General features: G+C 33.9%; 4 protein-coding genes across 5 annotated transcripts; 1 reads left to right on the top strand and 3 right to left on the bottom strand.

The window, feature by feature from the left end:
- Positions 1-123: 123 nt before the first annotated feature.
- Positions 124-3416, top strand: LOC110276993 (uncharacterized). The gene is made up of 7 exons (XM_021134119.1): positions 124-211; positions 310-401; positions 488-900; positions 962-1727; positions 2019-2075; positions 2166-2834; positions 2877-3416. Exons 1-7 carry the CDS (start codon positions 124-126, stop codon positions 3414-3416), a joined length of 2625 nt encoding a protein of 874 aa, XP_020989778.1.
- Positions 3417-8766: 5350 nt separating this feature from the next.
- Positions 8767-14606, bottom strand: LOC107471445 (isoprenylcysteine alpha-carbonyl methylesterase ICME). Its single transcript, XM_052255856.1, has 11 exons — positions 14261-14606; positions 13942-14018; positions 13376-13445; positions 13188-13268; positions 12717-12791; positions 12155-12256; positions 11924-12064; positions 10162-10227; positions 9937-10079; positions 9413-9504; positions 8767-9231 (listed from the first exon to the last, which is right to left on the bottom strand). The coding sequence occupies exons 1-11, from the start codon at positions 14596-14598 to the stop codon at positions 9070-9072; spliced, it is 1347 nt and encodes a 448-aa protein (XP_052111816.1). The 5' UTR covers positions 14599-14606; the 3' UTR covers positions 8767-9069.
- A 3472-nt stretch (positions 14607-18078) lies between these two features.
- LOC107471446 (uncharacterized) lies at positions 18079-22964 on the bottom strand. Its single transcript, XM_016090907.3, has 9 exons — positions 22748-22964; positions 22148-22265; positions 21917-22017; positions 21210-21335; positions 20979-21099; positions 20780-20864; positions 19472-19585; positions 19313-19352; positions 18079-18467 (listed from the first exon to the last, which is right to left on the bottom strand). Exons 1-9 carry the CDS (start codon positions 22922-22924, stop codon positions 18315-18317), a joined length of 1035 nt encoding a protein of 344 aa, XP_015946393.1. The 5' UTR covers positions 22925-22964; the 3' UTR covers positions 18079-18314.
- Positions 22965-23606: 642 nt separating this feature from the next.
- Positions 23607-26333, bottom strand: LOC107471392 (uncharacterized). Of its 2 annotated transcripts, none has more exons than XM_016090852.3 (3): positions 26170-26333; positions 26014-26095; positions 23607-25331 (listed from the first exon to the last, which is right to left on the bottom strand). In XM_016090852.3, the coding sequence occupies exon 3, from the start codon at positions 25247-25249 to the stop codon at positions 23828-23830; it is 1422 nt and encodes a 473-aa protein (XP_015946338.1). In that variant the 5' UTR covers positions 25250-25331; positions 26014-26095; positions 26170-26333; the 3' UTR covers positions 23607-23827. The 2 variants fall into 2 exon arrangements, with proteins under 2 accessions (XP_015946338.1, XP_020988791.1); XM_021133132.2 differs by having other exon boundaries at positions 26014-26090.
- Between the last annotated feature and the right edge of the window lie 664 nt (positions 26334-26997).

The following is a 26997-nucleotide window of genomic DNA, read 5'->3' as shown; positions in this document are numbered from 1 at the left end:
GTTGCCAGATTTTTACTTTGAAAGTTGAATTTTATCTATTTAGTTGAAATGTTCCCCGAAATTTGTGTGTTTGTATTAAACAATTTTTAAAAGAGTACTAAACGTACTCCGTACTCAGAGAGAATGAGAGAAGGAGAGAGCGGGAACGAGTGTTTGAAGGCGAAACATTGTGAGGATGGCGGCCATGCCGTCGGAAGAGATAAGGGGGAAAGTGTGGGTGGGGTGCATCCAGTGCCAAGGAGAGTTTTTCACATAAGGGTTTTTCAAAGTCTACAAAGATCTCCTTTAGATATAAAGTCATTGGTCCAGAGAAATCGAAAGCCTTTGCACTTGCAGGATCTCTATCTGGGGGTAGTATAGCGACAGTGGTGGACAAGCAGGGCGATTCCCAACCTCCATGTGTAAACTTCACCGAAGAAGTCAAGCTTTGTTTGGCAGAGCCTTATCGAGAAGTTTTGGTGATAAATGTTCTTAATAAAAATTATAGTTACACAGCTCTTTCACACAAGTTTCGGATGGTTTTGATCTGCTTGATGTGGGGTTTGGGTACTTCATGGTAAAATTCGATGCAGGTGAAGATCGTGAGGAGGTCATGCTTGGTGGCCCGTGGTTGATTGATGGACACTATGTTGCTGTAAAACCGTGGGATATAGATTTTCGGCCATGTGAGGAATCCTTCGGGTCTACACTTGTATGGGTTCGGATATCGGGGCTCCCAATCTGGTGCTATCAGGAACAAGCCATGATGCGTATTGCTTCTGCAATAGGAGTTCCCATCAAAGTTGACTTAGCCACTAAGTTGGCTGAGAGAGGACGATATGCCCGAGTATGTGTTCAAATAAATTTAGGACTGCCAGTGATCAAGCATATCATTGTGGAAGGCGTAACTCATGTAGTGGAGTATGAAAGTTTAAATTTAATTTGTAACTCTTGTGCACATTATGGTCACGATATGGCACAGTGCTTGGGTAGAGACTCTAGGGAAGGAAAGAGTGGGTAGAGACTCCAAGAAAAAAAAGAGTGCTGATTCCGATGCCACCAAGCCACGAGACGGTACAAAGGCAGTGCCACATCCTGAGACCAAAATTCACAATTCAAATGAAGTAGAACCTGATGTGGTAGGTGGCGTTACTGGCGAGAATCCTGCACCGAGTTTACAAAAGGATTTAGAGGCTAATAATTTGGAAGGAAATAATGTTGAGGAGGCTTGCATGCATGATGAACCAGGCTGGGAGCAAGTTGTGAGGAAAGGTAAAACCAAGCTGGGCCAGAAGCAATCTAACAAGGTCCAAAGAGGCACTCAATCCAGAACCAATTCGGATAGAGTAATCAGGCCCACCATCCACTTCTCTCACACGAGTGGATCCAGCTCTTATCGCGCCAGGGTCGGGTCACGAGTCAAGGTCGGACACAGCGCTTTCCGTGTTGGTGAGACGTCGATCTCCTCAACCCGACACACCCCAGTGCCTTGCGGGTCCTCTCTCCGGAAACGACCAAGACCGGGGTCCCTACAGAGCTCGCCAGCTGAGAAGAATGGAGGCACGGTGGTGGAAGCATCGTCATGTCTTCCTGCAACCATGAAGGAGGATGTTACCGTGGCGGTTTCATTGGTGAAGAAAGGCGCGTTGCCGGCTGTTATTGCGTCGGTATGCGAGAATAAGGAGACATTCCATGGAGATCCAGAAAACCTGAAGGTCACGGGAGTCACTTCTGCTGGGCAAGCCTCGGTTTGAGGTTGGTGAAGCACTTTGATTTCCTTGTTTTATAATTTTATATTTTATATTATGGATAGCTTAAATATAATAGTTTGGAATATTAGGGGTGCTTCTAATAAGTTAGCCCGGGTGAATTGTAAAGAGCTGGTTAGGAAATTTAAACCTGTAATTTTTATTGTGGTTGAAACTCATTGTCCTTTTCAACACTTGAAACTGTTCTGGGAAAGACTTGGTTATCACCCTATTGGTATAGTGGAGGCGTCAGGACATAAGGGGGGTATCTGGTTCCTTTCTGCAATGCAGGGTGTTCACTGCAAATGGGTTGATGCTTTCGATCAGTGTGTTACAGTTGAGGTTCAGGTAAATAATGTGATTTGGAGGTGCAGTGGTATCTATGGTAGTCCTCAATTTAATACCAGAGTTCTGCTATGGGATTATCTTGTTACGCAGTCTCCATCTTTCTGCGGGCCATGGATTGTTCTTGGTGATTTTAATGAAGTACTATTCTCTCATGAATCTAAGGGTTGCCTCTTCTCGAGTCGTCATGCAGATCGGCTTGCTACATCTCTAGGGGATAGTAATCTGTTTGACTTGAAGACTATTGGAAGACGGTTTTCTTGGTACAGAAGGGTTAAAAATGGTGTTGAGGTGGCGAAAAAACTTGACCGGGTCTGTATCAATAGTGGCTGGCTATCTCTCTTTCCAGAGGCTTATGCAGAAATTTTAAATAGGCTTCAGTCTGATCATTGTCCTATCCTAGTGCGCTGTGCAGGTCGTCCCCAACCGAAAAAGAATAGACCTTTTCGGTTTATTGCGGCTTGGGCAACTCATCCGGAGTACAGAAATATTGTGAACCAGTCATGGCAGGCTGGCTACAGGGAGATGCATGGCAAGCTTTCAGAAGTGCAGAAGAACTCTTTGGAGTTTAATTCTAAAGTGTTCGGCAACATTTTCGTTAGGAAATGCAAATTGGAGAGACAGATTAATTTCCTTCAGAAGCGACTTGAAGTAATGGAGGATTTGTCTATGCGGCAAAGAGAAAAACAACTGATTGAGGAATTTAATAACATGCTTGTGCAGGAGGAACTTCTATGGTTTCAAAAATCCAAAGAGCAGTGGGTAAAATTTGGGGATAGAAATACCAAATTCTTTCATGTCTAGACTCTTGTGCGGAGAAAACATAATAAGATTAATGGTCTCTTTCTTCAAGATGGGGTATGGGAAACGGACCCGGATGTCCTTAGAAGGGAAGCTGAATCCTTTTATAAACACCTATTCTGCCAGTCGGAGGATGTAGACTTAGGTTGTCTTAGTGATGTGCCGCTACCTTCCCTGAATGATGAAGCCTGTTGTAGCCTCACAGCGCCAGTTATTCTGGAAGAAGTTAAGTCGGCCGTTTTCAGTATGCATTCTTTTAAGGCGCCGGGCCCTGATGGGTTTCAAGCTTTATTCTTTAAAGAATACTGGGAGATTGTTGGTTTTGATGTTTGGACTATGGTTCGTCATGCGTTCTCTGGTTTGGATATGGATCCAAGGATGATGGAAACTCTTGTGGTTCTTAATCCGAAGGTAGAAAACCCGGTTTCCATGAAGGATTTCCGACCAATTAGTCTCTGTAATGTGGTTTACAAAGTTATAACGAAGGTCCTGGTCAATAGACTTCGTCCCCATCTCAAAGAGATTATTGGTTCCCTTCAATGAGGGTTTATCCCGGGGAGAGGAACCCCAGACAACATCATTGTAGCACAAGAGGTTCTCCATTTCATGAAGAAGACAAAGTCAAAGAAAGGCACATTGGCCTTTAAGATTGATCTGGATAAAGCGTACGATAGAGTGGATTGGGGATTCTTGAAACAAACCCTGGTGAGTTTTGGCTTTCCTCCTCCGACAGTCAATCTGATTATGCGTTGTGTTACTGCTTCCTCACTATCTATCCTCTGGAATTGGGATAGATTAAATAGCTTCACTCCAAGCAAGGGTCTTAGGCAAGGAGATCCTATATCACTGTATCTGTTTGTGTTGTGTATGGAGAGATTGTCTTGTTCTATTAATCAGCAAGTTGATAAGGGCTTGTGGAAGCCGGTTGCGGTTTCTAGAGGGGGTCCAAGAATTTCTCATTTGATGTTTGCCGATGATTTGCTTCTTTTCTGTAAAGCTGAAAAACAGCAAGTTCAAACTGTAATGGTAGCTTTGGAAAATTTCTGTAGAGCCTCTGGGATGAAGGTTAATGTGGAGAAATAAAGCGCTATGCTCTAGGAATGTTTCAGCAACAAGAAAAGAGATTTTCACTGGAGTCTCCTCCATCAGATTTGTCTAGAACTTGGGAAAGTATTTAGGGGTGAACCTTAATCACTCTCGGGTGACACGCGCAACTTTCAATGATGTTCTAGACAAGATTCGGGAAAGGCTAGCCAGCTGGAAAGGGAGATTGCTTAATAAGGCAGGTAGACTCTGTTTGCTCAACTCGGTAGTGACTGCGATTCCTACTTATCGTATGCAAGTATCACTCTTCCCTAAAGGGGTAACTAATAAGATAGAATCCATGATGCGAAACTTTCTATGGAAGGGTCAAGCTGATGGTAGAGGCCTGAATCTAGTTAACTGGAAAGTGTTGGTCACCCCTAAGAAGTTTGTGAATCTAGTTAACTAGAAGGTGTTGGTCACCCCTAAAAAGTTTGGGGGTTTGAGAATTTGAGATCCTTTTTGTGCTAATATTGCTCATCTTGGAAAGCTAATTTCGCAACTTTTTCACCATCCTGACAAGCTATGGGTTCAACTGTTAACGGAGAATACCATTCTTCTAAGGATTATTGTTTCAGTCGGTCTCGGAAAAAGGGATTTTATGTTTGAAAGAGTATATGTCGAGCTTGGGATATCCTGAAGGAAGGTTTTATTTGGTGCATTGGGGATTTGGAAAAGAACTTTTGGTTTTCTAAATGGAGAAGAGAGGGGCGACTGTGTCAGGAGATGGATTATGTTCACATTTCTGATTCGGATCTCAGGATCTTGGACCTTTGGTCATCTGGACAGTGGAACCTTGAGAATATCTATTCTCCTCTGAATCAGTCTCTGCAGAGCAACATTAACTCTTACAACCCAGATGTTCAAGCTGGTTCAGAGGTCGGTTGGTGTTGGACTGGTGCGGTTTCAAAGGTTTATGATACTCATAGTGGTTATTTGTGACTCAGTAAGAAGATGTTTAGTTGGGAGGATAGGGGTAATTGGCTTTGGCTTTGGCGTTAACATGTTCCAGAAAAGCACAAATTTTTGGCCTGGCTATGTCTTCGGGAGGCTCTTCCTACTGCTGCATTTCGTTTTAGGAGGGGCATTTCGCACACGGATAGCTGTCCACGATATTTCTCATGTCAGGAATTGGTATTACATTGTATTCGTGATTGTCCAAAAGCCCAACTTGTTTGGCAAGCTTTAGGGATCTCCGATCAACCAGTGGATTTGATGAGTTGGTTCTTACATAATAGCAAACAGCGCCCCTTTAGATTCTTTTCTGGTCTCTGGTGGATTTGGCGTTCGAGGAATAATGAGATCTTTCATCCTCACGACCATTGGACTACAGACAAGGTGATTGGTATGGCTTTGTCCTTGGAAAAGGAGCTCCGAAATATTTTTGAGTTGCAACGACTGTCTATCCCCTCAACCATTAGTGGCTCTTGGATTCCCCCCTCAGTGGGTACCTTTAAGATTAATTGTGATGCTAGCTATCCTGGCAGTGGTGCTCGAGTTGGTTTTGCTTGTGTTAGCAGAGATTGGAAGGGAAGGTGGCAACGAGGCTGTCTGGGAACAATTGAGAGTCGTAGCGTTTTGCAAGGAGAGTTGTTTGCTATTTGGAGAGGCTTTCTTTTAGCATGGGACTTGGGACAAAGAGACATTATATGTGAGACAGATTGTGTGGAGGCTTTTACTATTGTCAATAATTTACAAGATTGCTCTGGGTTTATTGATCCTTTGATGTTAAAAATTCAATATATCATGTCTTGGAAATGACGTGCTGATCTTCGGTTGATCTTGAGAGATGCAAATAAAGTAGCAGACATCATGGCAAAGACCGCAATGAGGACCCTTTCTCCCCAAGTGGAGCTTCCGTTGCCTTAGAAAGAATTTGACAGTAGTATTCAGCGGGACTGCCTTTCTTAAGCAGTTTCTTGTTTTTTTTTTCTCGTTCTTAGTTTTTGTTTATTTCTTTTAAGTCACCAAAAAACAATTTTTGTGTTACCTTTTGATAATGGTGAAAATTCAGGTGAAGTCGATTTTATGTAAAATTGATATTTCAAAGTCGTTAGATAAAAATTTAGTCAAATCAGTCAAATCATCTAACGGCTCTCAGATATCAACTTCATATGAAGTTGACTACACCTGAGTTTTCACCTTTGATAATTTATGTAGTGGTTGGAAAAAGATTTATGTCTTCTTAATTGTTTTTTATAATTATTTAATAGAATAAAGAATCAAATTAATTTCTGAAAGATTACTTATTTTTTAAATTAATATTTCAAAAGATTTAATTAAATTTATTATTTAAAAATTTTAAGTTAGCCATTTTAGTTTTTTGGTCACTTCTATTAGTTAACGTCTTAACAACATTAAAATTGATTGATGTGGCACATTAAGTGACACAACACACAGTTAATAGTCTTAATTTACGATTAACATGATAAGTTTATGAAATTAGATCAAATTAAAACCTAATTAAAGGAATATCATGTTAATAGTCAATTAAGACTCTTATGCGTGTATTATAATATCACTTAATGTGTTACATTAATAAATTTTCGCATATCAACAAAAAAAATAACAAAAAGACTAATACAATTTATTTAAAATCTTTAAAGGATGAATTTAATTAAAAAAATTTTTAAAAATTAATTTAGAAAACAAGTAATGTTTATGACAAATTTAACTATTTATCCTTATTTAATAGCTATATTTGGCTATTTGCCAATTATATGAGTTACTAGAATTGATCGACTCAAAACAAATTTAATACCGACAAACATCCCATAAAAAAATGAATAGAAATAAAAATGTCTATATTTAATAATATTTGTTTATAAGAATGTTTAACAATATTTTTAGAGGTAAATAAGAAGAATGAAATTTAAAAAGAAATTTTAGTTACAAAATGAGTAGGATGTTAGCATATAAATGACTTATTTTTAAATATATTATTACATAGTATTTGTATTAAGAAAATATGACCAGTTTTTAACAAACAAAAGCACTAAAAAATAGATAATATATTTTTGTCTATATTTTTATTTTTTAATGTATTGGATGTAAAGAGAGCGAAAAGATTATTTTTAGGTGAAGTATATGACACTCAAGTAAATAGTCCCTAAAATTTGACCCCTAATTTATTTTTAATATATAAAAATAGATACACAAGTTTATTCATATTACTTTTAAGTCACTTTTTCTTCCTACTAATGTCATGTCATGTCAATAATATCGTTTATTTGGTAAAATTTTAGAATTAACCACTCATTTTTTGTCAAATCAATTATTATTTTTAAATTAGCAAAAAGATAAAATATATAAAAAAATATACCACTAATAGAAACATATGTAAATTTGTAACCTATAAAGAATCTATATCCCTATATTTATTATATTTTACCGTTATAAACAATACAATAAATTTATAACCTTAATAATTAATTAATTATTTTTATAAATAACTCATTAAATGTAATAAATATCTATTATTACAAATGTCATAATAATCTATTAATCATAATAAATTTTACCTTACAAATTTATTTAAATTCCATACTATTTGAACTACTTATATAAGTGTCTTATTACTATTTCCTCAAATAACATCGAATTTAGCACAAAAAAAAATTATTTTCGCACTACACAACATCTCAAACTTACTCAATGGAGCATCATTATTTGGACAATATCACCAAACAAACGCAATTGGTTTATCAAAGTTCATGTGGTTCGTTTATGGAAAACATTAACACTCACAAATGAAGAAGAGTTTCTTTGTTTAGAAATGATTATACTAGATGAAAAATTACAAAACATATTTATTGTATCTTTAAATTGAACATTTTCTAACACTATTTTGAATTTGTATCACTTGAGACATTGTTCAAAGAAAAATATTAACAGGTTATTTCACTTTATACTATTTCAATTATTCTTATTAAAAATAACTTATTTAAAAAAAGTCTACACATTTTTGTTCTTTTTATTGTAGATGTCATTGGAAAACTGCATGCACATCAAGAGATTAAGAAGAAAGAAAACTATACAAATTCAAGACACATCTTCGAAAGAAGAACATAGATGCAAAGATGGAACAAACACAATAGAAAATGCATACAACTCAATCATTCATAAAAAAACATGCATTCACAAAAATCTACGGTAGAAAGAAGAAAGCAACAACACTAACAATAACGAATAAAAAAAAAGGAGAACGAGCGTCACACAAGAAGATTAAGTCCATCAACAAAAACAAATACAAAAATCAAACCACCAAATAAAAATATCACTTTGTACAACTCTAACATTCAAATCTTTTGTATTCCAGATTATTTTAAACAAAACACCTTTTAAATTTAACTTTAGTTTATACATATTTAATTCTACAAAGCATAGTCATTTTTAATATTTAATATATACTATCATTAATTTATGCACGGGTCTCATTCTAGTTCAATTTAACTCTCGAATTTTCAATTGACCCAAATTATACCTGAAATTTTAACGCATGACTCAAGTTGACCCTTCCGTCCATTTCCATCCCCTTTAAGTGATGAAGGAACAGGGAATTAGGTTTTTGAAAAACGATGTCGTTTTTGCCACGTCAACTTTCCGTGACGAAAATGGACGGAAGGGCCAACTTGAGACACACGTTAAAATTTCAGAATATAATTTAGGTTAATTGAAAATTCGATGGTTAAATTGAATAGGTGGTCAAATTTCAAGGCCATTTTGAGTACCACTCATACTAAATTAATCTGCTAGCAAGGAAGAGTACATAAATATAACATATGGTGATAAATACATGTAAATACAACTGTAACATGAAAATATGGTTAATCAATAAAATAGGAAGTAAACTTATAAGGTATCTCGAACTATTTCTCACTAGAAGTATGGTTAATCAATGAAATATTGAGGTATATACATAGTTACATACAATACAACAAACGCAGACGAGAATTTCATGAACAAGCACTATAACAAATAAGGGTGGGCATGGTTTAATTTCTGGTTTGGATTAAGTTCTTGATGATCTTTTTAAACTCCCTACTTTCGATCAAGTACAAGATGAATGAGAGAAAGGCCAATAGATGATGAGGACCCTGAAAGGTACCAAAGCTTAGAAGGGACTGATCTTGCGAGCCATCTGTAATAAAATCTCAGGAACAAATCTTCTTCTTGGTGCTGCAGTTGTACCCTTTGCAACAGCATCTTTGTCATTGGAATGTATCACAGAAACTACATGATCAAATAGGTCGTCTTTGCCGCCTCGTAACGGATCCTGAACACAGCATGGTTGAGAAATAAGTTCATTGTTAGTATCTGGCACTATAAAGCAAAAGGAAGATTGAGTTTACATAATGAAATGTTCAAAAAGTATACCGAGTATTTGAGTTTGTATTAAGTCAATAATTTTTAAATAAAATACAAGAGAATCTGATTTGTTATATCTTTTCACTTACTTGGAGGAACAAATCTGTATGAGTTTTCCCATCATAGAGAATCAGCTCAACACTTGCTCCTGCCTTCTTAAGAGCCTCGGCAAACCGTTCACCCATTGGTTAAGTGGAAGGATATTTACTACTACAACCAATCATGTGCTTGTTTTCCATCAAATTGAAATTTTCATTTATAAAGTATAACATTCCCATTATGGTATTCCGTCCATAGAAATAACATAAGATTATGTATAAATGAAAGGGCGGGTAATAGCATGAAATTTATCTATTTTCGCAATAAAAACAGTCATCAAACTCTACCTCTCCCATGCTTTGTTGCAAACTTTATATACTCACTTCCAGGTTAGGAAAACTGAAGAGGGTCGCATTAGGCAGTTTATAACTTTATGTAGCTATAATGAAACTTAATTAAATCCATTAGGACACAACCAACAGCCACCAGCATTTTTTTATGAAAATACATAAGTATATTGAAGAAAGTTGCAATGCATTAAAAGACAACTGAATTTCAAGTCTATACACTAACCTTGCAACTGATGGTATGGAATAGTCAGCAGTTCCATGGTACAGATATATAGGAGGCAAGAGAGGAATAGATTCTTTGATGTGTGGATCTTGAATTTTGATTTCAGGAGAAAATATCTTCAAAGATTCTTCACCTTCCATGATACTATAAAACAAGTCAAAGTTGTTAAGGAGGAAAAAAATCTTTAAATTCCAGCTATAGTGGAACTCAGTTATTTGGGACACACCTTAGAAAAATAGAACGATACAAGCCACGATTGTGGAAGTGATCAACTAATTCCAGTAGGTTATATCTGCAGACATGTATTGAAAGGGTTAGCAGATGATCCTTTGACATGTACATATTACATAACAACTGGTCAGTGAACATAATTAACAAACACAGTTTCTTAACACCAAACAAGCCTGAAACAACCCTTTTGTTGTGTTCTTATTCTTTCTCAGAATCAAGTTGCCTTGATAATATCATGAAAAGGCTTATGGAACAATAGTCCAATTTTCAAATGAAGAGACTCCACCAATTTTCTATCACTTTACAACATGAAACACAATGAAACATCCTTTTTCCACTAGTTGAGCTAGGCTACATTGATCAAATGATGTCATAGTGTTCTATCATAAATCATCTTTATGTTTGAACCCTACTTAACATTTAAATCTCTTGGTTATCCTATTAATAGTTTCCCATGGTTTTCCTACACCCCCCTTTATCGCTAGCTCTATAAACTGAATAATTTTTCGTCACTAATCATATATTTCATAGATTGATGCCTTTGCAGTCAGAGGGTGCCATTTGCCAAACTAGGCTTTAGGGATGTTAAGTACTAGTCAATCACAAATTCGGCCCTTATCTTAATTGTACATGTAGATAATGTTAGATGAGAGATATTGATGAGCACCCTTTGGTAACTAATTCTGATTCAGCAGTCTGTTTAGAGTAAAAGAAGTTTCAGGAAATGTTGAGAAGAGGAATATGGTTACATATGGGAGGGGGAGTGTGAGTGAGGCTTAGGGGAAAAGTTTAGGCCATTGGCTCATATACTCTCTATCTTTTATTTTCATGGTTACATTTTCATACGGGCCTCGCTAATACCACACTGATATCAGCTTAGGTACCATCAATACACCAGAATTTCTTCTTTTTTTGGTTAAATACACCGGAATATCTACTTCTCTTAGCCCTAATGACCAGGTTCCTTACAAAGGACACCAATCTTGATATTTAGCAAAGGATAAGATCTTGAAGGATGATTTGTGAAATGGCCATTCCCTACCCTGAATACAATCACTTTCCACAAAGCATCACCCATATTCAAATTTAATATCCTTCTGCAAATGAGAAATCTGTTGTTTTTCTATAATAAGCATTTTTAAAAAGCAGTATCACTCAGCGGAGCCAGCTTGACAGCCTCAAAATTATAGTATACAATGAAATGAATAGCATGCTATTGGTTTTAACAGGATAAATGGTGCATATATTTCACAGGTAGTGTCCATAGAGATCATTCCTTAATCCCTTCGATGTTATTTCTGTGGCATTAATCAGTCACTATGGAAAATTGATGGTCAATGCTGCATCAAACTCAAAAGTCTACCCTAGCAAATCTAGGTAGGTGCAGCAGAGATGCTATATGCTTTAACAGAATAGTTCAACAGGTTGATTTAACAGTCAAACCAGCTATCACGAAATAGAAGGGTGTGCTCCTTATATTCAATCATTAAGAATCACCAGTTACCACTACTGCTTTCCATTGCAAGAAGAGTTTTGGATATTTCCATGATTCTTTATCTAGGAACAGAAGCAAGAAAACATTTGTTCTTCAATGAAACAATGAGAAAATGTGACACATGGGTAAAATCTCAGCTATAACAAATCCTATTAACTCCATCCACGTTTTCTAGACAATATAGAAAAAATCATATTATTGAATTTTGAAAAATTGCTCAAAAATCAATCTATGCTCATAAAATACTAATAACATCACTTACCCTCCGGATAAACCAAAATAAGCTTTTAGCTGGGAAATGCTCCAAGAAACTTTATTTCCTTTTCCAACTTCTTTGATTGCTTGATCCAGTAAAGCACAAGAAGAAATATGAGCACCAGCAGATTGCCCCATCAAATATATCCTATTAAAAGTTTAACAAAGGAAAAAAATATCAATCTGTAAGTTGAATGTTTAAAGTATGGAAAAGGTATCTTATATGGTAGCATGTCACCTATTAGGATCGCCTCCATAATTAGCTATGTTATTGATGACAAAAGAGATTCCTTGAGAAGCATCATTTACCATGTCACTGATTGTTCCTTGAGGAAAATTTCTGCATCACATGTAAATGAAGATATATTAAGTAAAAAACATAGAATAAACATTGCAAGTTAAATGTGACAATGTATCTAATAGAAAGCTGAGTTCTACAGTGCAACAAATCTATAAAAGTCAAAGCTATTAAATTGTTTAAGATGTCAACAGACAACAATGACTATGCTTATCTTAAGTGTGATGCTGTTTTACTCCAACATTTTATGAAACAACAAACAACTCAACTTAAGATATGCATGCACCTCTGAACAACATTTTATGTTTAGGAAAGAAAAGCTATAGCCTCTAAGAAAAATCAATGTTGTTATAAATAGCTTTGACTAAATTCCTTTAAACGTAGATTACAAAAAGCACCCAACTTGTCCATTACTCCATTAGAATACCTCAAACATAGAGCAAGTCGGAGCAAAGGAAAATTGTAGATTCAATCTTGCACTGCTGGAACTGAGACCAGGTACCTGTAATCAATGCATGCCACTATAATGTCTCTTTCTGCCAACTGTAGTCCTAAAAGGGATCCCCACGCTTTATACCTAAATCAAAATCCAACAGACATCACTTAATCTTCAAAGATATAGATAGATGAAACAACAAAGCCTTTACCTAGGAGGCAATACCATTTGGACGACACTAATGTGTCATATCATAACCACAACTAAATTGTTTGCGTCTCATGGAGACCAATTAGTTTGGTCATAAGTGAAGAAGATTTCTGACTGACTGTTATACCAACAAAGTAATACGCATTATTTTATGATTTTAAGATTCAATTACAATGACCTGATATACTACTTAATTGAAGTAAAAGCAGTGTGCCATTGCAGAGACAGAAATGCTTAACATAAAAAGGATTAAAGAAAAGAGTGCCCCATAAAATAAAATTGACACATCAACTAAAGAAAATTATGCAGATATTTCAAACCACTCACCCAATAATCCATGCTCCTCCGGTTACAAATATCAAAACTGGCTTGGGCTTATCAATATCAGCCGGTAGATACAAATCCAACCTGAAAAAAAAATCCAAATTTAGAAAGAATATTGAGCAGAAAACACAATACATGGAATTACCAATATCACAAGATAGATTTATAGATTTACAAGCATTTCGAATTACCTGTTTCTTGGTTGATCCCCATAAACAATGCTACGCTTTACCTTGCTCGTGAAGTAATAATAGTATGCAACTGCATCAAGTCAACAGTAAGAAGAAAATAAAAGAAAGTAAACAAACAAAACAAACAAACAAGCAAACAAACCAATAAACAGTAGATCCATTTTCCATGATCAATATTACTGCAAACAAAATGTCCTGTGTAGATTTCCACCTAGCACGGCATGATAGATGGCAGCATATAGCACAGGAAGAATCAAGTTTCAACATTATCAACAATGGAATCAAAACATGATAAAGCAAGATTATCCTTGGGGGATATATATTTTACTTAAAACAGAATGAGCAAGATAATATCTAAGAAGCTCAAGCTGCCTAAGTAAAATTAGAAAGCTTAAGATATACTAAATTATTACCACAATAACACTATCGAAGATAAGAAAGAACTGCAAAAGTATAAAACCATATAATGTTGAACTAAATAAATAAATATACATAAAAAAAGAGATTAATTATTAGATCTTTAGGGTCAAAGTACATCACAAATGAATCCTAAGATTAAAACAAACCTTGTAGAAATCCAGGCATAAGAAGCATGGCGTAACATCCAAGGGCAAGAAATTGCTTAATCCAGCGGTAACCAATCCTGAATGAAAAAATCAAAAATTAAAAATTGAAAATCGTCTACACACCACAAAATTACACACGAGTAACAAAAATTCACATCAAAATACACTTAGCCAATCCTTTGTCATAATTATTTAAATTTTGAATTGAGTAAACAAACAAAGTTTAACTATTATTCTATTTACGAACAAGTAAGCATTTCACTACCAATTTAAAAGCCACAAATTAAGAAACAAAAATGAAGTTATGAAGTGAAGGTACCCGAGATACTGAAGAAGCGTGAATGTGAGGCTAGTGACCAAGTAGGTCTCGGCGGCGACGTGACCGATGTCTCTGGTGAGAGATCGTTGGCGAGCAGGGCGGTGGCGGAGGCCGTTTTTTCCGGCGAGGCGGCGGGTTTTGTTGGTTGGAGCTGTGTCAGTTTCCGGCTGGGAGTTCAGCGGCTCGGCGGAGTCGAGGTCGAGGTCCGGGGACACACGGCGGCGATCGGTGAGGGAAGGCATCGCCGGTCGAATGAATCGGATGAGGTTGTTATTGCATGGAACGGAATGGCTGCTTCGCTTGCTAGATTTGAGTGGTGGAGTTTGGGAGGGAATCATACCGCGTATGACGTATTTTTCCATAAATTTATGTTAGCGACTCACGTGCACCAAAAAACTAAAATTAATATTTACAAATTATTAATTTATTATTTAATAATTTTTATTTATTAATTTTATTTAAAAAATAAATATATGTAAATTTTTACCTAAATTTATATAATAAATTAGTAATGAATCGAAGAATCCCTTACATTAAAAATTTTCTGTGTGTTTGTTTACTTGTTGATTGATATTTAAAATTTAAAAATATTAATTATTGTTTTTATATAATAATTTCTTTCAAAAAATAGAGTAAAAACAAGAGACTTATTGACTAGTTTCTTATATATGAATTTGCAAATGCTTAAGATTGATCTATGAATTTTTATTGTAAAAATGTCAATTTTCATGAGAAAATTTCTTTTAATAATAAATGCATGTATCAAGGATAGTTGTTTGATTTAGTTTAATTTCTGTTTAACGCTTAATTTTAGTTTTTGAATTCGTATTTGATAAAATATGAATATAATTTTGAACAATGTTATATGATAAATAAAATTTATTATTTTTAATTAATACTCTACATTCTAATTATAATAATATAAAAATAAAATATTGACTAATTATGATAAAAAAAATTGTCTCCTAACATTTTTCTATAATTTTTGCATAATTTAGTTTTTAAAACTAAACAAAACAAAAATGATTGACATAACCTCTATTATATTAAAAATCATGCAAATGTATTTATCTATCTAAGTAAATGAGAAAATTAACAAAGTGTTATTCCTTCCTTACACATATAACCATTAAACTATTCAAAGTACGGAACCAGAGCAAATTTTATTGTTACTGAGTTAATTTTACATTTTTTTTTAAATTTAATTTTGATACACTGTCGATGTAAAATAGTTTTATATATGTATTTAATTATACAATATCACACTAACAAAATAATTATTTTTATCATGTGAATAATTATTTAAAAAATAAATAAATTAAATAATTGTATAAAAAAATTTATATTATTAATACATCAAAATTAAAATATTCTTAACATGGGAAATGTAAGGAAATGAGTATGCAAAATTTGACGTGGTGGCATTATGTTGTTGCGGGTCATGGGATGAGATTACAATTATTAAGCTTATTAGCTGTCTTGATGGAATTATTCTTGTAATGTTTGGTCCTTTCTTGACTAGGCTTGTGTTTGTGACAATCTCCCTTATTGACAGAAACAGAGTTGCGTGATTCTTGTTTACACAAAGGAGAATAAAATAATAGCAGTGAAGTGTTGTTGGCTGCGAAACCAAGAAAGTGGCGAGTGGATAGTGGATGGAGACAGGTGAGATTTGCTTTTAAAGACGGCACTCAATGACGTTTGGGTAAATAATTTAATTAATTTTTTTAAAAAAATATTAAAACATAAAAATTTAAATTAAAAATAATTTATAAATAAATTATTTATATTTTGTGATTTTTTCTAGGTTAAAAAATTTTAATATGAATTTTAAAGGTGTGTTTTACTTAAAAATAGCAGTTTTTAGTGTATATACATGCAAGTAAACGTTGTAAGCATGTAAGGTAATGAGTCAACACGCAATTAACGTGTTAGATACGATGTGTTGCTACGTAATGCACATCTGTTCAATATGCAGATAACGTGTTGCTACGTAGCGCACATCTGTTTAATACATAAATAATGTTTTGTAACACGCAAATAACATGTAGAATTACTTTTTTGATATTTTCATAACGCTGTAAAACACTCCAAATATCCGTATTTAAATAAAACACTATTTTTTTATATATATCTAAAATAATTTCTGTTTTTTATAAGTTAAAAATTTTAAAGAATAGTTTTTAAAGCTTTTCAAACTGATGCTCAAAGACGTGGGATTTGGTTGGATTTAGATTCAGTGGATGTTGTGTTGCCAAAACGCATTCCAACACTCCAACTTCGGATAATTCACATAAGGGGAAAAACTCTTATGTCAATGCTTTTGATCGTGTCTAATTGTTTATGGTTATCATATTTTTACAATCTTTAAGAAGTGAAAGTTTTATTTTAAAAGTAGTTATTATAATATTATTATTATATATTCTATAAACAGAAATTTTAGATGAATGCTAATTTGTTTTGAAAAAAATAAAGAATATAATGTTTACTAAATTTTAAATTTTAAATTCTAAATTTTAAATTTATTCAAAATTTTAATTATAATTCATAAATTTATATTTTAAATTATAAATAAATAAAATTAATTATTATATTTATAATTAATTAAACTGTTCTTTGATTGATTTAGAATTGGTTCATATACTTTTCCATTTTTGAATTAATGATCTGTTCAAAAATAAATTTGGAAATATATGTCCTTTACATCTTTTAAGTTATTCAGATTTGATCGAGGAAATGTAGCTACATAGATTTCATTGAGCAAGCCATTTAGCATTTAGTAGTTAACTATAATTGGTATTATTATACGTGTCTCTTATGTATCCCTATCCAAATTTGGTTCTTATCTATAAAGGTGTGTAGAAGAGTCATTTTGTCGAGGACATCTCATGGTGGTGAGTGGTTACTAGCACCCAGCCACAAACACTCCTTATTTTTTCCTTCAATTGTGTTATGATTTATCTGATCAATTAATAGAAAAAACTCACTTGATAAATTTTTTTAATTAATTAAATTGGTTTCTTATGAAATGCAATTTTTTTTTTTGGTGACTGCAATAGTTTAATATTAAATAGAATTGGAGATCAAATTTACCGTTAAAATAATTTAAAGAGATTAAATTATAGTTTTTCTTTTTATATTATCATTCCTTAATATTTTATTAGTATAACTTCATCAAATTTACAATTAGATTTTTATATTTTTTTTTAATTGAATCTATACAGACTACTTTTTTTGAAATAGAAGAATATAGTGTTTTATCTACTGTTATTAATAGATTGAATATTTTTTTAATGTGAAAATAAAAAATTTAAGAATTAGAAAAAGAATATTCAATCTATTCACAACAGACTAACAGTAAATAACACATTTTTAATGTAATTTTTAATATTAAGAATAAATAACAAGATTCTCTATTAAAAAATCCATCAACATATTTTTGTCTTATTCTTTAAGTTATAAATATTTAATAAAATATAATATTTATGTTAATAATTATACATAATTTAAAAACATTCTAATATAAATTCTAATAATTATGCTACATGTATGAAAAATCCAATTCACTGTATAAAAATATGTATTTACTATTATGCTACTGTGAAAAGGTTTCAATTATCCGACTATTACTAATTTAATTATTTAAACTGAATATTTTGTTAAAAAAAATATGAAGCATGAATAAATACATAATGACTAATATTTTATTATCACAATGAATGAATGTCTTTTTTTTTTAAAGAAAATTTTGTCCAATTTTCAGGGTCTAGAAAGGGGACATGGGAGCATTTTCATTAATGTGAAACTCAGGAATCAAATAGACGTTGACGATTTAGATCAGTAATATTGAACCCAAAATCTATTCCAGTTCTCGGTGCCATTCATGTGAGAAATGAGAAATCAGTTTCTATTTGAAGATGATGAATCCTAAAATGTCTACATGGTGAGGGTGCTCATATGATGCAATCACTTTATATTTGATTATCTAATGAAGATATTCACGTGGTTTATATTTGTCTTGGTGGTTCTCCAATCTCCAAACTCCAAGCTTTTTCTACCTTAACCACCATCTTTGGGCTGCAGATATTGGAGTCTTCAAGAATGGTGCATAACGATGGATGTATGGATTGATCGACCTCCCGATTTGAGCCCAAACACTCTGATGATATGCGGCAGTAACTGGAACATGATACATGAGCTTTAACAGCTGCAAGAAAAGACGGAAAAACAGGGTGAAAGAAAATTATGTCTGAATTTCAGTGCAATATTTCCTAGTAAAAATTGGATAAGCATAACTCTTGTGGATGCATGAATGAGATGAAAGGCAAAGTTGTTTATTATCTCCAATTAACACCCTTAAAAAGAAACAGAATGAAAACCCAAATTAATTCTTAAGAAATTCCAAATCGAAACTTTAGTCTCTAACAAATTTATATTCTCTATAAGTCCTCGAGAATTACTTCTGTTGGGCAGATTGGTTCCTCCGTCGATTTGAAGGGGGACTAATTCATCTGATTGCAATTTTTCTGAACTGTAACTGTCTTATAACAAAATTTGATACAGATTTATGTACCCAATACACATACTAGAAATTTGAATGAATGCGATGGTGGGACCAATATGTTCAACAAGAGTAATTCTCGAGGTGGGAAGCTGCCTAGATTAAGCAATGCCTTCTATCCTAAATCATAAAACATATTTATATTTAAATCTTTACACTTATGGTTCTCTTGGTCTTCCTCTAACTATGGTTTATGGAACTTCCACCTAATCCACTCCACTAGGGCCTCTATAGGTCTTTTCTCCACAAAAGTTCCAACCACTTAAGGATATGTTTTATCATCTTCCATATTGTAGGTGCTACCCCAACTCTACCCTAATAAACTGTTCCTAACCCAATCTCCTAGGTCCACACTTATTACTAGTCCATTGGAGCATTTTCATCTCGGTGATAATAATCTTATTTTCTCCAACTAACATAACTCCAAAAAGAAAAAGGGAGACCAATGCTTCTACTGTATGTAATTTAGATTAGACAGCAATGAAACACACCTGCCAGTACATGAATGTCTGTATTACATTACGCTGTGACCTGCATGTGTGGTAAAAAAATGGGAGATTCATGAGGCAAACAACATCCTCCACATAAGAGGGAAATTGTAGCAAAACAACATTAGGGAAAAACAAAAGGGAAGAGCCTGAGAAACTGACGAGAATAGTGAGAAAATCAGCAAGAATCCAAGTCCAATCTCAACATGTGATGTTAGTATATTGAGAGTAGTACTGTTTGACTCTACCCAAACACAGGGCTCTTCCAAGTACTTCCTAATCAAAAGTAACAAAACAATAAAAAAAAATTATTATTGAGGTTTTATGCACATAAATATGAATAGTCTCAAACAAAATGGTGTCCAATGCATTATGTACACTTGTGTCACTATCCAAATCCAGTGTAGGTGTTGTTTGCCTAGGAAGTGGAGATGACTTTTGACCCCCATCCACCCACGAAAAGAAAGGGGGAATATCCTGTTGCCCAAAATTTAATATTTGAATTATTTATTTATTTCCCATTGTGATGCTATAAACTAATGAGGATCCATTTCTTACACATTTTCTAAATTCAGCTCCTGATGACAGTTGTCGAGAAAAGCTAAGAGTTACAAAAGCATTAATGGTTACAAACTTGAAGATAATATTTCAGACTAAAAGTTGCTTACTTAGCTTAATTCTAGACAAATTATCCACATAGTTCAGCAGAGAAAGCACCAAATATATTATAAGTTATGTAAGGAATACAATGCTTGCTTTAGAGATTATAATAATGCAAGACTGAACTTCGCAAAGGTTACACTATTTTGTGAGGAGGAAGGGAACCAGATATTAGTGGCATTGAGCAATTTATGGCCTTATGCTACTGTTTGTGGGGTATCTAGCTGGAGCAAGATTCCCACATATTTAATGACACACATCAGGACAATCAAGAATTGAGGTATAGGGTTAAGACACCTTGCTTCTACCGGGTGCAAGGTGCATGAAATTTTCAGAAGGGGTATCTCTTTGAAAGATGCAGAGATTGGAGAGTGTGTGCTATTGAAGTACATTTTGTCCTTCCAAATCTTTGTAACTTTAGGATCTCTTGTCCTCCATGTCTTTTGTAATATCCTTTCTCTCCTTGTTAATGATATTTCTTCTTTATCAAAATAAATAAATAAGATTACACTATGCCACAGGCTAGGTTGTTCTCTCAATCCGTTGTACACTTAGGAAACCACATATTAAAGAATGAGATTGACAAAATAATAAGAAACAATCAGGAAGAAAAAGACTCTACAGGATAGAAGTCTTAGAGCAGTGTTAGGAAGGCAATGGAATTCTAGTACCAATAGTAAGTCTAATCTAAAATGAGACAAGTGATGGTACCAATGCTATGCTTAATGAGATAAATGCTGCATCTTTTAGCAATCTTATTTGCCTTCATGTTACTAGTATAAAACTATAAACCAATAAAAGGTTACTCACCTGTACAAGGTGGAGCGGCTGAAATTACGTCTAAGGAACTTTGCTACATGTTCAAATGCCCAACATATGATGGGGATCAAAGCAACTGTAACATAATTATGGAACGTTATACAGATGTAATTGATAGGAATGATAATGTTTACTGCCTTTCAGAAAGAAACAACAAACAATATAACAGGATTATCTGAGGACTACTAACATTTTAGACAAAGTTGTGATGTAACGAATGTAAGGGAGTAGAGGAAGTATATAAAATTCTTTGAAGCAATTATGGATTGAAAGTAAACTTGCAAGGCCTGCATATTCCATGCTCTTGGTTTCTGCAATGGCATATAATGTATAATAAATGAATCAATAAAAATCATTATAGATAGAAGAGTCAAAATATTGAAACATAATGCTAACTGCAAAAGTAAATAGAAGCTCTTACCCCATGTTGCGAGTACAATGAGAACAGAGCAGAGCAAGTAGTACCCATAAAAGAAAGTCGATAAGCCCTATGAGAAAGATAAGTAGGTACCAATGGGATGGCTGCAACAACAGCCACAACAAATACCTAAAAAATAGATATTAAGATTAAATGACAGAATTGACAACATAAGAGATTCATATCAACAAGCAAACAGTACAAGGCCCCAAAAGACCATGTATTATATAACTTCACGTATATATTCACAATTCCAATTCGTCCCCTTCCATATTCTCATATCCTCCTCTCTTTCCTCAGCAAGTGAAGACGGAAATTTGAAAAGATAGGGGTGCATTTGATTTGCATTTCTATTCTCTGTTTTCGTTTTCAGTGTTTTCTGTTTTCAGAAATTTGCAAAGACAAAAGAGAAAACAGGAGGTGAAAACAGAATTTTATTATTTTTTCTGTTTTCTCTTTTTCCTTCACAAAATCCAAAAAACAAGAAAATAGTAAAAATGAAAATGCAATCCAGAAGCACCCTAGAATTCTTATGAATACCCAATTGTTAGAATGTAAACATTATATCAACCATGTAAAGGCAAAGTAAGAAATGAACCGCACAAAACGATCAGTCAAACACGGTCATGAAAACAGTTATATGAAAATGGGGTATATATTAACCAGAAACGATGCAGTCATGAATTTGTGTTCAATGTGAAAGACTGTACCCAAGCATTAACAGAAAACAGAATCATCTGTCGATCCCATTGCAGAGAAGTTGGACTGGAACCTGCAGTTGTGGATGTCCCTGAATTTCTATCAGTTGATCCTGCAGGAAAATTCAACACAGAGTAAGACTAAACAAAGCACTTGAAAAGATGATGACCGAATATGTTCTTCATTTTAGTTCTTTATTTTCAATCAGTTATACTATTAGATTCGCAGAAAGGACTAAACACCAGAGCTTCTTCTGCGGGTTGGTTCATTTGCTCCGGATGGCGATGTTGATGCTGTTGAGGTTCGTGCTGGCTGGGATGAACCAGAAGCTGACATTGGTTCCACAACCAGATCATGATCCTGTTCAGCATTCAGCACTCACAATCAACTAACAAATGTAGTGGAAATGGGACAATTCTTGTTACATGAAGATAGTCCATGCAGCTTGTTAATTTATTAATTCACAAATACCATTAGTTAAAAACTTAGAAGAATCAATTTACCAATTCCTTAAAAATAAATAAGTATACACCACGTTCCAAGATATGAAAATTGTATATATTTGACTACACTGTAGCACACAAAAACAACAAAAGTAAAGAAATCACAAATGAGAAGTTATAAGCAAAACAATGAAATCCCTATAATAGATACTAATTTACAACTACATAAATAACCCAACAGCAACAATCAATTGAACTAATCAAAATCAGAAACAAATTCTTCTACACGCAACATCAAAAACAACGAATTCTCCAGAAGTGTTAGTAAAAGAAAAAAAAAGGACTTCCAATAAATAATTGTGAGTTGATAGAGGGAAGAAGTAAGAAGGAGAAGAATACAAGGTAGCGCTGGTAGAACTTGCGCTTGTAATGCGAAACGACGTCGTTTCGAGAGGCCATGTGAGGAGGGATGAGGACATTGGACCAGTAATCTTGCCATCTGGGGTCGTTGTCGTAGTCGTATGAATCCGCCGCTATTCGCTTAATCTTCTGTGGATCTTCTCTCTCTTCACCCATATTTTCCACTCTTCTTCTTCTTCTTCTTCTTCCTCTTCCCGATTATATAGTATTAGGAGGTGCACGTCACTATGACCTTAAACGCAGTCTACCAGGTGTCGTTTACTACTTGGTCAACAAATAATTTCCCTCTTTTTTGTTAGTGCACATGGGATAAAAGAATACAACATTTCATTTGTAACATTACTATGAAAATTTTTCATTCTCACCTAGAGTTTTGGGTTCGAATTTCACTCTTAATTTAAAAAAAAAAAAACATTACTACGAGAATACAAAATAATAAAGGTAACTTTTCTCTTCCCAAGGTTGGTAATTTTTTTTCTAATCTATTTTTTTTTCTAAATTTGGATTAGAAAATATTTGCTTTCGTATATTTGCCTTTGTTTCCCGTCTTTATAATTTTGTCTTAGACAGAAATTGTAATGCATTCTAAAAATGGAGATAAAAACTATTTGTATTTGTTTCTCAACCTTCATCTTTAGAGAAATAAAATCCAAGTGCAATTTTAGTATCAATAGTTGTTTAGATGAACACAATAGAAATGAGATGATATTATTAATTTCACTTATAACTAATTGATACAACTAACTAACTAACTTGGTGATTTAAGTTAAAGTAACTAACAGGAACTAACTATTTATTGCTCACGCATATTGTCTAGTAATAATTGAGGACAATGATAGACGATAGAAATAGCATTTCTATCAACTATGCTACGTGTACACAAAATCAGCCACCAAATCAGTAAATAATAAGTAATGCCAAATTCAATGGCTGATGTACAAAAGTATCTTTAGTCACTTTTGGGGTAAATGCTGTAAAATTATACACTGTTAAAGACGTTTTAGTAAAATGAAGTGTTCCTAAATCCTAGCCCATACAAAGCTTGAATAAAAGTGAGAACTAATGCTTTGGATGTATAGCATACCAAGCTTGAATAAAAGTCAGAACTAATGCTAGTAATGCAGCAAGAAAGGCAAGCAGAGACCATGGGGTATTGAAGTAAGTACTGCGTGCTTCAGCGAGCCATTTATTCCATCTTTTTCTATAATGCTTTTGAATTTGAAACTTGACTTGGATATACTTTTTGCTATAGGCCACAGCATCAGTTCTGATATAATGAAACAATTTAGTTGGCAAGTCATGGCCCAATTCATTGAAGAACTTCGCCAATTCTTCGTCGCTCCCTAGCAAGTTCTGGAACACACCAGCTAATCTGAGCTCTTTTACATCTTCGGCATCATCAATCAAAGAATCCATGAATGAAAAGAATGAGCTACATCCGAAATTGTTATTAAAATCTGGACACATCTCATATGCAATCATGTTCCGGAAATAATAAGGCGAGTTATCATTGAACAAGAACATAGGAAGTCTTAATTCTCCACCAAACCATTTGGAGGTGAAAGAGATGTTATCCCATTTTAACACATTTGACTTGTTTGGCTTAACTCGAATCCCTGCCGACTTAAGATCTCGAATGTTCTTGTACCTTTCCCAAAAACGTGATGCATCTCTGTCCACCGGAGGTGCATCTAGATCTTCGGGCGGGAGAGAGACCTGAATATCTTCATCATCAACTTTATTATCATCTTGCTTCATGACATACTTCCCATTCTCTGCATCAACGAAATTCGAGCGATAATAATCAAGTATATGAGTTGGATTCTGCTTGAGTTTGATTGCGTGCATTCCAAGTTGCTTAGCATTTCCACCAGACAAAAAATTGTGCATTAGAAACCCCAAATCAGCACCCTTTTTCTTGCTTAGTAACTCCAGCAATTCCATTGGAAGTTGATTTTCGAGCAACATAATATCTCTGTAAGTATACATCAACTGATCAAGCTTTAGCCTTAGTTTTTCCGGCCGGTGATCTTCGACCTTGTCCATGTAATAGAGCAAAGAACATCCGTCCACAAACAACATCCAAATAAGTTCCTTGTCAACATAGCATTCGATCACATCCACGCTAAACAACAACTTCAATCTCCCAATGTTATCTTGAATAATTTTATACAAAAGCTTGGCTGCTGCTTCCTTATTAGTGCTTCCATTAGTTTCCTCACTGTACTCATCTATATAGAGGGATGTCCATTGAAGTTTGAATTGTTGGCCTTGCTTCAAATCATCATTCTGGTAATGAATGGGACCAAATGATATCATTTTGGGTATGCAGTACTTAGCAAAATCAGGATTTTGACGCAAAAAGGTAGGAACTCTTTGGATCTTGGTCTTGGAACTGGAAATTTGATTATGAACTTCAAATGTTTGATGTAGGAGCTGGGTAAGCCTTTCATCCACAGGGGTATGTAATATCTCAGCCATTGTTGAATTTGCTTTCCTTTGCTCTCAAAGCTCTCTCTAATTTCTTTTTCTTTTTCTTGTTTACTAAGAAATTTCCCAGCCCCTAGAATCATTGTACCACCAAAATAAACTTAATGGCATCCGAAAAACATGAATATCAATCAAGATTAATAAAATTATTAATTAATTTATCCATATATATATATATATGCTATAACCTCCAACTGCTCATGGCCAACTAACTTAACCTTTGTGTTTTCTAACCAAAGACAGTATATCAGTTCATTTTTAACCAAAAGTTAACACTTATCTGTTTCTATGTTGTGTATTATGTTATCTACTTTTTTTACTAGCCAAACATTGCCTGTACATATTTCTTCAAACTCACATATATAGTGCTTCATTATTAAAAATTTCTTAAATATAATCATTTCTAAATAATATATAAGTGAAAATTTTTCATAAAGTATGCTAAAAATTTAAAAGAATTGACTAATAATAATCATGGGACTTATTTGTTTATATTTCTAGATATAATAAATACATGATAACTTACCCTTTATCCAATAATCATGGGATTTATTTGTTTATATTTCTAGATTATCATGTGTTTTTTAAGAGATTGATTGCAGTTATCTTTATATAAAATTAATAATTAATTTAGTCAAATATATCAAATGATCTCATAATTTTTAATTAACAACTCTACGTAAAAATAACTACACGTGAGTTTCCACTAAATTACGTGCAGCATATGAATGCAGTGACAGAAATGAAGAACTCACCTGTATGACTCTAGTGGTATAAACTTAACGCACTCCACCAAGGTGAGAATCCTTCACATCCAAGGATGCGTTTAAATCTGATCTGTCTCGAATCATATTCTCAAGTTACCAGTGAAATAAAAAGGCCAAGCTAAGAAGGTGGTGTTGAGAACTTACCTGGTGAAAGCGCAACTACGAAGAAAATCAGGGTTGGAAACGGAAAAGAGGATAGCTGGAGAAATTAAACACTATAACTAGGAATTCTATGCGAAAGAGAATTTGAGTAATATTTTAATCTAAAGAAACAAATAATGAAGTGGACAATCGGTAAGAGTAGGAAAGAAAGATAAAAGGAAAAAACGGTCGCATGCGAAAAGCGAATTGAGGAAGCTCAATGCTGCAAATGCAAATCTTCCTGCGCAAAAAATTTGAGTGACATCTTAAATTGATTTTTAAAAAATAAATTAGTCTTTCAAATCTTACAAAAAGTAACTTCGTAATGGTAAGTATATTAAATCGTCTCAAATTTGAAAATACAAATAATTAAGTTATTGTTTTATTTTATTATGAATTAATATGTTTATGCTAAAAAAAATTGCTCAATTTATCGCATATACACTAGGCAAAATGCAGGTTGTACCTCATTCTGCGTGCCTATAAAATATGGTGGAGGTGTATTCGACTTCACGTGAAGTTGATACTTGAAAGTCGTTAAATGACTTGACTGATTTGACTAAATTTTTATCTAACGGTTATCAGATATCAACTTCACGTAAAGTCGACTTCATCCGAGTTTTCACCTATAAAATATAGGTTGCGTTTTTTTTTTTCGGAAAATAAAAGCTCAACACAATAAAATGGAGCGTATAGAATTAGACAGCAACTCTAATTAAAACTAACCACACATCTGAACAACAAATAGTCTCCATGTCATTTTTAACATAGCTATCAATAACAAAAGAGATCAACACATATTCACTCGTTAATGCTAGTCGCAGTCATGTT

This window comes from Arachis duranensis, chromosome 10, assembly GCF_000817695.3.
Source record: "Arachis duranensis cultivar V14167 chromosome 10, aradu.V14167.gnm2.J7QH, whole genome shotgun sequence".
Lineage (NCBI taxonomy): Eukaryota > Viridiplantae > Streptophyta > Magnoliopsida > Fabales > Fabaceae > Arachis > Arachis duranensis.
Note: the sequence above shows the minus strand (reverse complement) of the source record. Positions and strands in the feature narration are given on the sequence as shown.

Excerpts from the sequence above, each read along its gene's own strand:
- LOC107471445 (XM_052255856.1), bottom strand. The coding sequence starts at position 14,598 with ATGATTCCCTCCCAAACTCCACCACTCAAATCTAGCAAGCGAAGCAGC. Across the intron at positions 14,019-14,260 it reads ACGCTTCTTCAGTATCTCGG|GATTGGTTACCGCTGGATTA; the intron begins GTACCTTCACTT and ends TTTTTCATTCAG. Across the intron at positions 13,446-13,941 it reads TATGCCTGGATTTCTACAAG|TTGCATACTATTATTACTTC; the intron begins GTTTGTTTTAAT and ends GACTTGATGCAG.
- LOC110276993 (XM_021134119.1), top strand. The coding sequence starts at position 124 with ATGAGAGAAGGAGAGAGCGGGAACGAGTGTTTGAAGGCGAAACATTGT. Across the intron at positions 212-309 it reads CGGAAGAGATAAGGGGGAAA|AGAAATCGAAAGCCTTTGCA; the intron begins GTGTGGGTGGGG and ends TCATTGGTCCAG. Across the intron at positions 2,835-2,876 it reads AAAAATCCAAAGAGCAGTGG|ACTCTTGTGCGGAGAAAACA; the intron begins GTAAAATTTGGG and ends TTTCATGTCTAG.
- LOC107471392 (XM_016090852.3), bottom strand. The coding sequence starts at position 25,249 with ATGGCTGAGATATTACATACCCCTGTGGATGAAAGGCTTACCCAGCTC.
- LOC107471446 (XM_016090907.3), bottom strand. The coding sequence starts at position 22,924 with ATGGGTGAAGAGAGAGAAGATCCACAGAAGATTAAGCGAATAGCGGCG. Across the intron at positions 21,336-21,916 it reads TGTTTTCTGTTAATGCTTGG|GTATTTGTTGTGGCTGTTGT; the intron begins GTACAGTCTTTC and ends TCTATTTTTTAG. Across the intron at positions 21,100-21,209 it reads CATTGTACTCGCAACATGGG|AAACCAAGAGCATGGAATAT; the intron begins GTAAGAGCTTCT and ends ATGCCATTGCAG.